At 43.4% G+C, this 13,477-nt stretch overlaps 1 protein-coding gene across 11 annotated transcripts in view; it reads left to right on the top strand.

Annotated features, from left to right (window-relative positions):
* PPFIBP1 (PTPRF interacting protein, binding protein 1 (liprin beta 1)) overlaps nt 1-13,477 on the top strand; it is a 70,097-nt gene that overhangs the window by 46,971 nt on the left and 9,649 nt on the right. For 7 of the 11 annotated variants that reach the window (XM_014957003.1, XM_014957004.1, XM_014957006.1 and 4 more), the window contains 9 exons: nt 931-1,061; nt 2,985-3,038; nt 4,139-4,199; nt 5,307-5,336; nt 6,541-6,712; nt 8,754-8,786; nt 11,096-11,237; nt 11,517-11,645; nt 12,291-12,441. In XM_014957003.1, the coding sequence (XP_014812489.1) occupies nt 931-1,061; nt 2,985-3,038; nt 4,139-4,199; nt 5,307-5,336; nt 6,541-6,712; nt 8,754-8,786; nt 11,096-11,237; nt 11,517-11,645; nt 12,291-12,441 (903 nt within the window). The remainder of the gene's footprint in view (nt 1-930; nt 1,062-2,984; nt 3,039-4,138; nt 4,200-5,306; nt 5,337-6,540; nt 6,713-8,753; nt 8,787-11,095; nt 11,238-11,516; nt 11,646-12,290; nt 12,442-13,477) is intronic. The other 4 variants (XM_014957011.1, XM_014957005.1, XM_014957012.1 and 1 more) reach the window with 1 other exon arrangement.

Raw genomic sequence — 13,477 nt, 5'->3', positions numbered from 1 at the left:
AAAAACCCAAAATTTTGTTGGTGGCACCATTCCCTAAGCCACTTGTTAATCATTAATGACTTCCTATTCCTTTCAGTATTCCAACCTGCAACCAAGGGTATTGATGAAAAAATTGTCTGTGCCCCTGATCCCTCAACTAGTTTTCCCAGTGCCTTGAAGTCCCTTTTGATTGCTTTTAAACTTCTGGTTTCAACCTCATCATTTCCCACCTGCATAACTAGTAATGGATAGTAATCAGAGGGCTTTACCAGACTAGGCAGCCTTCTAGTGACATCTCTGACCCGGGCCCCTGGGAGGCAGCACACTTCCCTGTGGGAAGGATCAAAGATAGCTGTTTTAGGAGCTGCTGTTAATTTGTCAGGAACTTGAAGTAAATGTGTTGGGACTTTCTTAGTATATCCTGTCATATTAAAAAGGATACGATCATCATTACATCTGTTTAGTTAAATGATAAATAGATTGTGGTTCAGTCTGAATTTTACAATTACATTTTCCAGTAATAAATCTATAGATCTCTTCTCTTAAACCTCTGAGACAGAGCAGGGAGTTGACTTACTTAACTAAACAGTATGAACATATTACAAAGAAAACTAAATTAAATTAAATGTGTAGCAGCTTTTTGAGTGGCTGAGGACAGGACCCTGAAAAGTGAGCTTTTCATGGGGTCTGTGGTAGAGAGAGATTTAGCAGGCAGCTTTGGGAGACTTGTGAGATATTTGTCTATGCTGTAGCTCATCTTTGCAGTGATTCATGTTTTATATTCAGTGCCATCTTTCTAGTACTAAATCATTGTATTACAATAGAAAGAAAAAAATAACTTTAAAAAATCTATTTCAGGTCCTTCTTTTCATAGTTTGTGTTACTCTTTTCATTTGTGATTGCTTAATTTCAGCTCAAAACAGTGTAACATGCATTCTTTGTTCTTTTTAGAATTCCTTACAGATCCACACCAGTATTTTACAGATTTCAATCCCTTCTTTTTCATCAACGTCCAAGAACTCAGAAACTGTTGCAGAGAAAGTGAAAACACAGCCTAGGCCGGATCCTGCAAGTGTCATGAGGTATTGTTGTTTCCATGTATTTTTCAGTCGTAAATCCAATATTCTGTGACATTTAATGAGAGTAATAATCCGTCGGCTACTATATTGTCAAGTCATTGTCACTTAAACAAGGCTAGCATTCTCTTGACTAGCTATAGCAAGCTAACCTTATGTTCATGTTATCAAGCGTATTGATTAAATCTTTTTCAGCAGGCAAGTATTAATTTGGTTGCTGTTGCTTGTAGCAGCACTCGTTCTCCATACCAGCTGCTTTGCAAGAAATTAACAGAAGAGGAAAACTGGTCAAATGTAAGGAAGGAGACAGAATAGTTATTTTTATCTAGGTTTACATCATCTAGGTCTGGATGAGATAGCGTTGGCTGTGCGTTCCTGATGATTTACATTCAGACATATTCCACAGTTGCTAAAGATTGGTGTAATAAGGCATTGCCAAAACCACCAGAAAAGGAGTGTCCAGCTCTAACTTTGAGCTGTTAACGGAGCCCTAGAAGGAAACCCAAGCAGCATTTCAAAAGACCAAGAGAAATACATTCTTGTTGCTGTCCTTTGGCACAATGAAATGCAGAGATATTTCTTCACTCACTCTTACGAGAGCCCTGCCTGAGATTTTGAAAGCTGGACAAAAATGTGTACTCACAGCTTCCCAGAGTGGGGATGCCAGGCTGCACCCCAGGGCTGTGCCTGAGCTGTGGCACCCCAGCACCATCACACCTGAACGCTGTGGCAGCTTCATGGGTGAGAAGTGGCCACCAGCTTCATGGGTGAGAAGTGGCCACCAGCTTCCCCAGCATTTCTAAGCCTGCAGACCTCCTTGCTGGAGTAAGGACAGCTGCAGATATGGATTGATGCTGCAAGGAGTACTGGAAAGCATGCTGGACTCGCAGCTACATGAAGGCTGTGCTAGGGCTTTTTTCTTCTGGGTCCAAATCCCTGGGTTTATCTAAAAGAATATGAAATGCCAAGAATCCAGAGGGAAGGAAATCGTCATCGATTGTGGTGTGAAAAATCTGAGGGGAGACCTTATCAATGCCTACAAGTATCTCAAGGGAGGGTTGAAGGAGGAGGGAGCCAGACTCTTTTCAGTGGTTCCCAGTGAGAGGACGAGGGGCAACGGGCACAAGTTGGACCATAAGAGGTTCCACTCAAATATGAGGAGAAACTTCTTCACGGTGAGGGGGACAGAGCCCTGGAACAGGCTGCCCAGGGAGGGTGTGGAGTCCCCTTCCTTGGAGATTTTCAAGCCCCGCCTGGATGCTCCTGAGTAACATGCTCTGACAAGCTCTAGGCAATCCTGCTTCAGCAGGGGAGTTAGACTAGATGATCTCTATGGTCCCTTCCAACTCTAGAAATTCAGTGAAATTCAGTGAAATCAGTGCAAGCACAAGTTGATGTGTGATTTTTCCAGTTCCAGTCAAGGAAAGCATCCTATCCAGAAGACCAGCTCTGCTTGGTTTCTGCTGGGCTGTGCCTCGTGCAGCTCTAGCCATCACCAACAGGGGTTTCATCTGTGTCCCATCTTGGAAAAACAAACAAATGAAGCACTAACCTGCAGCAAAATGCCCAGCACTGCGGGTGACTCGCAGGAAGCTGGTGACCTCCTCTACTTCGTGCTGCTGCAGACCCTGCACATGCTATAACCTCTGCATTTATTTAAGCTGAACGGTGCAGTGTTGTCCTCAACTCACAGTGCAGGTTGTCTTTTCTGGGGCTCTCAAGCTCACCTTTGTCTTTTATCTTTTACAAGACTTGCTACCATAGAGGGGAAAATTTGCCCTGTGTTAGTGCCATAACAGGTGGAGTGAAAAAAGGATTAAGGCAGGCCGAGATGACAGAATTTCTGTATCAGCAAGGTGCTTGGATGGGGTCCCCAGGTGCCTTACTTTTTTCTTTTTTTTTCTTTTTTTCTTTTTTTTTTTTTTACAGTGAAGGAAGATCAGCAGGTTCCTCGCCAGAAACTGAGCTCTGTGATAGTCCAGTGTAAGTATCAGAATCAAAAATATTTAGGAAACATATTTATATATGGTTGTCAACTTGAAACCTCCCCAATGTATCCCTGATACTTTACATACATGTGGAAATATGTAAACTAATTCTAGTCAAGATGATATTTAGTGGTTGTAGTTTTCTCCTGGTGTCCTATGTTTTCATGATGGTTATTTTCCAATGCTTAATCTGTGCACAAGTGCTGTTCATTTCTTTTACATTGTGAAGCATCTTAATTGGGTTGTAGACTGTCAATATACTTTGAAATCTACAGTTTTCTGTAGGACATTGCCACCTGATTTGCTTTTTTCTTTTGATTGTGGGGAAAAGGTGACTGCAATAAGAAAATAATTTTACTTTTAGCCACATAGCTATGTTCCCTAGGGAAATCAGCAGGGCTATTTAGAACTCAAAGTTGAGTCTAAGAGATTTGTTAGTTAAGAAGCCTAAGTCAACAGGGTTTGTCTGCTACACAGTGGGAGACTCAGCAGTTGTTTCTGAGTGTCTTAGTGCCACGAGAATATTCCCAAAGCCAAATTTACTCCCTTTATGGTGATATAAAGATAGGTAACTTTGCAATATTCAGTGAAATTGCTCTTAATTTGTGTCTGGTTGTGGGAAAAGCTTCAATGGTAACTTTCTTTTCAACCAGATGTAAGTGCTTTAGACTGTAAATCCCACCAGAAGTGGAAGGATATCTGGTCCAAAATGGAAGATGGAACTGAAGATAATATACTAATATACATGCTTGACTTCTTTAAGGATTAAATTAGTCAGAAGCCTTGCTAAAAATACTGTTTTTCATAGCTTTTGTTTATATCACTTCCTTCACCTGTGTAACTTCTGCTACCTGTCATGGAAGGCATCATGTCACTGAAGCATTAGCAGTAATTACAATGTGGAAGTTCTTACAGTATCTGATTAAACTTTGTGGACTCTGATTAGTGCCTTGATTACCTTAATTCAAAATGTCTTTGTTTTTAGTATATCTCATCATCATGTATCATAATTCTTTCCTTAAAGCTGATCCCCGTGAGTGTGTTTAGCAAATTTAATTCCAGTAATTTGGCTTGGTTTTTATGTTGTCGTTTCAGAACTTCTTCACTGCAGAAGTCCAGCAGTCTGAGCAGTTTGAGAAAAGAGACATCCGAAGCGGTTGGTTTGGTTTCTGTCTTCTTCCTATCCCCTTAGAAACAGGGGCGATGTCTCTGTTGTGGCAGTGACCCGGTGGATGCTCTGTTGCCTTCTTCTGAGAAATTCTGAGTCAGATTAGGGCTCCTCATGTCACACGTTAGCCATGGTCATGTACATGTGACTTCTTCCAGATTTCATTAAAGGAGAAAATCTATCCTTGAAGAACAAAAAGACTCCTTTGTTTTCATGTTGTTTTTGCATGAGGCGTTTACCTGAGGCTCTCTTGCTGTGTTTTTCCTCAGATAATGAGGTATTTTTTTTTTAGTTCATACGCTTTTCTGATTTAAGACAAGAAGAAAGTCCCACTACCACTTCCTACCTGTGTTTAAGGCAAATAATTTTGGAAGGCCATGTAATTAATGTATTATAAAATACAGTCTGGAGTGACTGTATGTTTTAAGTGGTTGGGAACAAAATACTGAGCCTTTGTATGTCTGGTGATGGCTTCAGTTTAGGTCTCTCTTGAAGTGACCAAAGGCAGCGAGCCTCTAACAATGCCATCAAATCAGAGCAATTCCTGTGCTCTTTTTTGACAGCCTAAACTCCTAAAAGCTGCTGGGTTCCCTGATACCCAAGTGCTGAGCTGTTCCTTACAGCTTGGAGCAGTGTTGACAGGGCTGAAAATGTAACCAGAACTTCATGATGAGAGCTAAAGTTCATGGATTGGGTTTGTTTGGGGTTTTTTTGGTTTGTTTGTTTGGACAGCCAAGGAGTGGTAGCTGTGAATGTTTTATATACTTGGCTTCTATCCTTCTCTTCTTGCTTTGGGTCCCCTCAGCCAGGTGTGCCCATTAGTGCCTTAACAGGCTGGAAGTCACTAATTTTATCCACAGCTGATCCTTCACAAAGTAAACCAAAGCACCTGTATTTTCACGTCAGCTCACTGACCTCAAAGAGAGCAGGAATGACTCTGTGTGAAGTACAGCTCTGAAGAGATTTATTTTTGGGGGGGTAAGAAAACAGGCAGGGAAGGGTATTTCGGTCAGAATTTAACTCAGGGTAACCATAACGTATTAAATGCTGGCTATAAACCATGACTTTTTAAATGTCTTAATCTTTCTCAAACAGGACAGAGACTCCGCACAGAAGCCGGCAGAGGTAACGAGTGTGTGTGTGTGTGTGTGTGTGTGCGCGCTTGTGCATGGAGAACCACAGACAGTGAGCAGGTGTTGAAAGCCTCAGTTGTGTGAAGTTGTGGCATGCTGTTTCGGAGGGGGAATAGCAGTTGTGCAGGCAAGATAGCAAGGAGTGTGTGACATTTGTCACCAAGCCCTTCAGTGTCGGGCTTGTAGTGTCTCACACGTTCTTGTCTTCTCACACACGGATGATCTTACGGTGTGGTTGAGCCTAAGATTGCCATCTAAGCTAGTGCTTCCCCCAAGGATTCTATCATTAGATAATTAGCAAAGCCAGCCATTAAGTATTTTACTGACTCTGTAATTAACTTGGATTAGCGTCTCTTTAAAAAAACTTTGGCTTTACAAATTATTTTCTGTGGGTAGCAACCGTGTTCCTGGAAAGAGTATCATTGCAGAACAGTTGCCCTGCGGTACCCTATGGCCACGGTCTTCATGTAACAGGAATTACCTCTAGGAAGAGCTGAGCAGAGCTGGCATACATCAGATACCACCTCCTGAGGGAATGCTGTGTCTATTCAGCAAAAAACAAAGCATCATATTTGGACTGTGAACTGGTTTGCTTCCTCCTTCTTTTAAAGAAACCGTGAAACAACCGGTGAGGTTAAAACTACCATTTCAAATTGGTTAACTGGTGTGTCTGCTGTCTGTCCTGGCATTCATGTTCCTTATTTGATATTTCATTTCCTCTCAGCCTTGGCAATGGGCATAGTCAATTAATGCATTAGTTCTGAAATGGCAGAGCAGTGAGAGAGAGAAAGAGCTGGCTGACCCTTGGTGGAGAACTGCCGCTGCGGGGTCTCCTCTCCTCCTGTGCTTCCCACTGCCTCTGCTGCTCCCAGGGAGGGAGGCAAAAAGCCCAAAAAGCTGGAAAAGTATTTTTAACCTTTTCCATACCTGTAAGCCAGCCTTGCAGAAACAGAGAAACATCTTAAAGAAGACGTGTTACCCTTAGATAGAAGGTAGTGATGGTAATCCTGGGTCCTGAACATATTCAAATGAAGATCTTGTTTATGTTTTCCTTTATGGTTTTTACATTCTGATTTCTTGCAGTAACAAATGAGGGACACTCTCCAGATTATCTGTCAGCAGTCACTTTGAAGTCTCTCTCAAGGGACCCTTTGCAGTTCACTGATATTGAGTCTTTATTTCCCTAACTTGAGCAGGTTAAACCTCCTGTGGAAGGTAATAATTTTGCAACCCTCCCTCCAAAGTCTCCTTCTCATGGTGGCACAGGCGACGAGGATAGTTTTGGTACCCGGAAAGCCAGATCTTCGTTTGGACGAGGCTTTTTCAAGATAAAAAATAACAAGAGGACTGCCAGTGCCCCCAATCTGGGTAGGTGTCGTGCGCCCGCATGCTGTTTCTGTGTGTGTATTTTGTGGGGTCTTAATAACTGTCTTAAGAAGCAGCAAGACCACGCTTAGTCTCACTGTGACTTGGTGGCCCTTTTCTTAGTAGCATGTTTGGAAAATACCAAGCAGCAGCAGTAGCAACAACAACAACAACAAAAAAACCCGACAGAAAATCCCCCCTCACTGATGTGATAAAATAGTTGATCTGTTTCAGTCTCCACTGTGATATCTCCCCTGGGACCTTGTACTGAATTGCTGCTGTTTTGAAATGCTAGCTATCTGGCAGTAGTTCACACATGGGATTTGTGGGCTTTTTTTTCTCTGGCTCCATCCTCAGTTTATCTTTCAAAAGATTTTCAGATGTACAGAAAAGAGGCAGCAGCACTCAGTCGCCCTCTTTATTTTATGTGCATTTAAGTGGCCTTGCAAAAGAGATGATGTCAACGGGAACGGGATTGACAAGTTGTTCAAGCTCATGTTCATTTTTGGACCTAGAGTGGAGCAGGGGGGTGTTTTGATACTGTCATTTGATGGCGTTTGCACATGACAATGAAATAAACAAAATATTCTGCTTAATGCAGAAGTCGCCATTGCCACCAACTGAAATCTTGCTTGCATTCACTGCTCTGACACAGCAGTCTTTCCGCTCTTCCAGTTCAAGCATCAAGTGAGTCCGTGCATCAGTTCTACTGGCGTTCATCTAAAGTTTTTGGCTTTTGCTTGCACGAGGTTTAGGAATTCAGCTCTCTCTTTCAGAAGCCTGAAGGGGGATAGCTTCTGCTTTGTTGAGCAGGAGAGTCTCCTGTTCTTACTTACTCAAAGACAATTTTAGACTTTTGTTCCAAAGAAAGGTCCTTTACTCCTGGCTAAATCTGTCTGGATATTGGGAGCGGGAAGGAAAAAATGTGGGGAATAGAGGTAGAAGCCCAGTTGTGGGTAGGGGAAGATAAACTGGATGGGTGGAGAATTCTGCTAAAAGCAAAACGCAAACATTTTAGGAATTAATTTCCTGTCCCAGTTCAAGGTAGATCTGTTCAAGGGAAAACTGTATTGTGCTGCTGCCTCAGAAAGTGAAGAGATCGCAGGAGTCCCCAAGTCAGTGAAGTGCCAGTCTAAAAGTAAAACAGAAATGGGGGCAGTAAATGAAGAGTATGAGGTGGTTCCAGCCAGAGACTCCCTCTTCCTGTCCTAGTACCCATAGGTAATGGACAATGAAGGCTGAATAGATTGGGATTTTAAATACCTATTGTCACAATTTCTGTCAAAGTCCAGGGGTGTGGAGTATGTGGATGGTGGAGACTCCTTGCAACTCTGGGGGTTGGACTAGATGATCTTTAAAGGTCCCTTCTAACCCAAACCACTATGTGAACTGTAAATAGCATACCTACACATTTATTATACATTGCCCATATTTGCCTATAACGTATAGCACGGGGACTTGCTAGCTTACTTGGAATATATGTACAGTCTGTTCTGAGGGTTGGACTCTTTGCTTTGGTTTATTTCATATGTGCTTTTGTGTAATCACTTGTCTCATCCTGAAATTAGTTTGTCTAACAAAGTGGAGTATTTGTGGCTGTCATAAAGAACTGGAAGATAGGCCACCTACAGCGGGGGCCTGTGAATATGAGTAAATTATTTATGTTACCCAGATTTCGGTGCTTCCGTCTCCAAAGCTGATGTCCAGACACTTGCCACCTCATGGGAGTGTGCGTGAGTCACCTGCCCAACGTGTCATGGAGCAAGTGACTTCCCTGCACTGACGTGGCTGCGGTGCTGTTTTACCCTCTCCACCATAGAGCTCTACTGCGTTTCTGGTTTTGTGAGAGGGGGGATTAACAGTGAATTGGTAATCCTAATCCCTGTGTGAATTCAGCGTTGCGTGTGGTGCACGTGTCTCATGTATCCCCCCTCCTTTTTGTCTTGTATTTTGCTGATGTAAGTTTTGTGTTTGACCTTGTCCCTCTGCGTGTTCTCTCCCGTTGTGCTGCGTGTGGTTATGTGCATTGTTTGGATATCTGAAGATCGCAGTCGAAGTGCAAGTGCACCTACTTTAGGTATAGTAATCCTGCATGTCTGTCCCAGCGCCGTGTTGTGACTGCTGCTAACGGCTGGTTATGGCCACACCACTTCTCAAACAAGAGCTAGACACCGGAGCTCTGCCTCGAAACTTTTGTCCATCACTAAAAGGAGTTTCACCTAACATCCGCCCTCTGCTAAAAGTCAGCTGCACCATTTCTCAGTGGCCGCTACTAATGAGAGAGATTGCGGGTTAATTTGCAGAGACCTTTGCTGTGACTTTGAGCACAAAGTTACCCGTAGACAGACCGAGGTGAGAATCATTGACGTTTAAATACCAGAGCCACCTTTGTGCTGTCGCCTTTCCTGGAGCCCCTGGAAGAGTTTAAGGGGTGTGAAGCAGGGAATGAGGTATATTTCCCAGGTGTTCACTTAGGGGAGTTCTAGGGGGGAAGGATACATTATTCCTCTTCTAAGATGTAGTTACATTTATGATATAATAAACAAATGAGAAGTAATTGGGGCAGATGGGGCTGGAGCCATTCACAGAGGAAAAACCAGTCTTGTGATGTGAACAGTCCCTTGGTGGTTCTGGCAAGGGCAGGTGAGACCAGCGGGGTCCTGCCTCAGCGAGCAGAGCTGTGTCAGTCAGTGTGGTCGTACAGCCACCAGCGTGGTCCTCGCTGATGAAGAGACCAAGTGCTCTGGGACCTCTTGGTTTCCCCTGTGGCCCCTTTAGATGTCAGCGGTTCAATGGGGTTGGTTGGGTCAGTGCATGGAAGGGAGCAAGGGACGAGAAGCAAATGTTGCAATACCCGCAAATCTCTGCTACTAATGCACCCAACCTTGTCCTGGTATTCTCTCTGTAGAATGCTATTTAAATGTTTTTTTTCTAAACTAGCACTTTTTCTTATACAAGTGAAGCAAAAATCACAAATGCAAAAGCCTGGCTCACTGTTGGTGCTGTCTCTCACTGGCAGGATCCCCTTATTCGACAGCAGTCAAACCGGAGTGCCCAGAAATCATCTTTTATGTGACCTTGTTGCTTCACTGCCAGGATTGTCATCTAAATAAGCAGCGGAAAATGGGACATGTCCAAATGTATTCTGGCTGAATAATCTAAACTTTGCCCAGCAGAAAGTTACGCTGGAGAAGCTGGTCGTGGCACATTGTGGCTGCCCTAGTGTGATCTGTGTGGCTTGAGACCACGTGTCCCAGCAATATATGCTCTACCTTGATTCACCTAACTTGTGTTTTGTTGTTGGTTTTGTTTTGTTGTTTTTTTTTTCTGGAAGTCAGAGAGTCCATTTGAAAAACAAATGATGGTCATCTCATTACACAGCCATGTTAAAAGATGGTAAAAGTGGTTACAGGCCTGACTGTCAGCTTCCTGCAGGCTGCATTGCCACAGCTGCTTCGTCTGAACAGGCTCGTGCTCTCACTGTTCCCCCAGCAAATGAGTGGCATAAACTCCAAGTGGTAGTTTTACTCAGCTATCTGGCACTCGCTGGCTCATCTCTGCTTACATAGCCTAGTAGATGTTGCAATTCTTTTCATTTTCTTTTAAAAATCATCTTAACAGAGTTTTCTTCTTTGTTAGTTTAGCTTTTGTGACAACTTCCCTTTTGGGGACAGGAGCCCTCAGGTTTGTTGTCAGAGAAAACAAAAGCTACAGATGGAAGATTTCATGCTTTTAGAGTGGGTGATAATGTGTAGGCTTTGTAATCAGAGGTGCTTTGTGCATCACTCAGAAGATCTAATTCAGACAGAGCCCAAACTCCATGGAGTTTCTCTGCAGAGGAGCAAAATATTCCACAATTTGCATAAGGGGAAAAGGGCCCTCTTGCTCCTGGGCCAGGAGGTGTTTGTTGCTGTAACTTCCTGGATGGGAAAGTTAGGAAATACTGCAGGTTATTAGGAAAGATGCCTGCAGGGAAGTTATTTATTTTTCTGTGCTTTGGGGACTCCTGGTTTGGTTCCCTGCCATAGCACTGAATTGTTTCTGAGCATCCACGTGCCTCAGCCCTGCCTGTGAAAGGACTGTAGGAGCACTCCCCAAGGAAGAGTAAACTTGGGTTTTAACTCACTGATTGATTCACGAGGTGTGTTTTGCCCACTTTGGATGCAAGGCACTTAACTGGTGCAGAGCATTGCCCTGGAGTCTTCCCAGTCAGGCCCACGAAGGATGAACACATGTTGTTTCTCCTGGGTTTCCCCATCCACTTTATGTAATTTTATTAACATGGTGGTTTTCAATAATTTTAGCAAGATTTCGTTACCAAGTTCAGGAGTGTGTCTGGATGTTCCTGTGCAAGTGGGTCTTGAAGGGCCTTTTGTTTTCTAATAGCTGAAACGGAGAAGGGATCTGCAGATCACTTGGATCTGGCTGGCTTGCCCCCTCGCCCGAAAGAAACGGATAGTCTACAGATGACACCATCCTCCCCAGATTCCAAGAAAAAGGCCAGGGGAATCAAGAAGTTGTTTGGAAAGTAAGTAAAAGATGAGAAATGACCATTCTCCAGAGCTGGGGCTTGCGCAGGGGTTTGCTGGGAACACATCTTCCCTTTCTCCCCCTTCCAACGTGTGTTCATGGTTTACTGTCTCAAGAGCAGGAGCCAGTGTGGCATTTGAGAGAGCCAACAGTGGATTGGTGGCAGGTAGAAGAGCAGCTAGAAACACTCTAAGAGTTCCTGCCTATATTGGTTGTGGTACTAGCAGCATGCCCTTTCCTTAGCCAAATGTGAATATTCTTTCTTCTTTTAAACTAGACTTAAAAGAAGTCAGTCTACCACCTTCAACCCAGATGACATGTCTGAGACGGAGTTCAAAAGAGGAGGGACAAGAGCAACTGCGGGGCCACGACTGGGCTGGTCTCGAGACCTGGGGCAGTCTCACAAGTAAGACAAGCGGTGCAAGAAGCAAGAAGCTTGCCTTCTCAGCAGCTCCAGGCGAGCAGCGGGATCCAAAATGTGCCAAAATGAAACTTCCCCTCTCCTGGCAAACAGGAACAGGCAGATCCAGGCCATTTCCTCCTTTGAGAGATGGTCTTAGCAGGGTTGAGGTTGGTTGGGTGGTTGGGTTCCTGCTGCTGAGCAGAGCCTTCCTTGCCCACGGCGTCACAGGAGTGCAGCCGAGAGGCCGTGTGAAGCGAGGGATGAGCCCTCACGGGGCAATGACAGATACTCCTCCAGTATGTTTCCTGCTGCACTTCCGGGAATTAAAGGCTAAAGTGAAACATTACGGTCTCACTTCAGAGTTTTAGGGTGGTTGTTCTCAGTAGTATTAATGGACTTGTGTGTATTGTGAGATAAGCAGCAGGAGATCAGGAGCGATCAACACATCATGGGGCTAATGGTTCAGAAGTAGAAACACCCTCTTCCTTTAAGTCTCATCCAACAGTGGACCATGATGTACGTCCTCTCACAGAAATTTCCCAACTCCCACAAAATACTCATGAATTAGGCTTAGGTTTTGGGTTTATTGTTACGTATGAGAAGAGGAGATTTGAGACCTCAGTCTTTTTTTGGTAAAATCTTCCGTAGTGAGCTGGACATGCCGTTCGCAAAGTGGACGAAGGAGCAGGTTTGCAACTGGCTCCAAGACCAAGGGCTAGGCTCTTACATTAGTAATGGCAAACACTGGATACTGTCTGGGCAAACGCTTCTGCAGGCTTCTCAGCAGGATCTGGAAAAGGTGAGAAATACTGCAAACACTGCTTTTAATCAAACGTACAAAAAATTGCTATTTCTATGACTGTAAGTCATGTCTGTAAGGTGCACCCAGTAAAATAAATTAAAAAGATGAATTTTGAAAACACTTTCATCTGCAGTGATGCCAAATTGTTTCATTTTAGTTGAAGTTTCATAGAAAGGTAATGCTCTGTAATGAAACTAATAATTAAAAATATGTGATTTAACTTCATTAAGCATGAATATATCAGTTGGCTATGCCACTTTAAAAATCTGCACACAGGAGTGCCTCATTGTCATCTGGGATTGTAGATTCATTAGCATTTGTGTATGGTACTGTTAGTTTATGGCTGTGTAAAAAGCTGCTGTGTGGGTCTGACTATATTTTCTGCACATTTTACACAAAGAGGAATGAGGATTTGTTACACAGAAGGGAGATTGGTTTCTTTGTCTTACATTGTTATAGAATTGTTTACGTCTTGTTTTCTAAAACTGGAAACATTTAAAAAATTGATTCAGTCTATGCTTTGAATCAGCCTTTTGCTAGCATTTGAATTTTCAGCTTTTAAAAGTCACTATCCTCACCGAATAGTAACCCTGATTTCTCAGCGAAGGAGTGAGGCAATTCAAAGTTGTAGTTACCACTACAACCAGAGTAAGAAAAGCGCGATATGGACACAGCAGCCTGCACTAATCTTATCAGAGGTAACTACCTGTGAAAGTGCCTGTGGGATTGTAGAGATCCTGGAATGGCTGCACTTGCAACTAGACTGGGGAAGGTGTTACACATCTGGAAATGTTCATAAATTTCAGTAGTTTCTGGGACCTTCATGTGCTCTCAACTAAATAGTTCTTTTAACCTTACCTGCCTAAGTAGGAGGGAAGGAAGTAATCCCATCAAGTATTTCTCTGAATGCTAATATGTTTTATATTTTCATACAGTTCGGAATCCACTAGGTTTTGAAATTAATCCACCCCAGTGAGTGGGCCTTTCTCTAGTGCTGAACGTGTGCTAAAATGATGCTGGTGTTTGGGAAATA

This window comes from Calidris pugnax, unplaced genomic scaffold (assembly GCF_001431845.1).
Source record: "Calidris pugnax isolate Ruff unplaced genomic scaffold, ASM143184v1 scaffold189, whole genome shotgun sequence".
NCBI classification, from domain to species: domain Eukaryota; kingdom Metazoa; phylum Chordata; class Aves; order Charadriiformes; family Scolopacidae; genus Calidris; species Calidris pugnax.
This window is presented reverse-complemented; position numbering and strand designations above follow the sequence as displayed.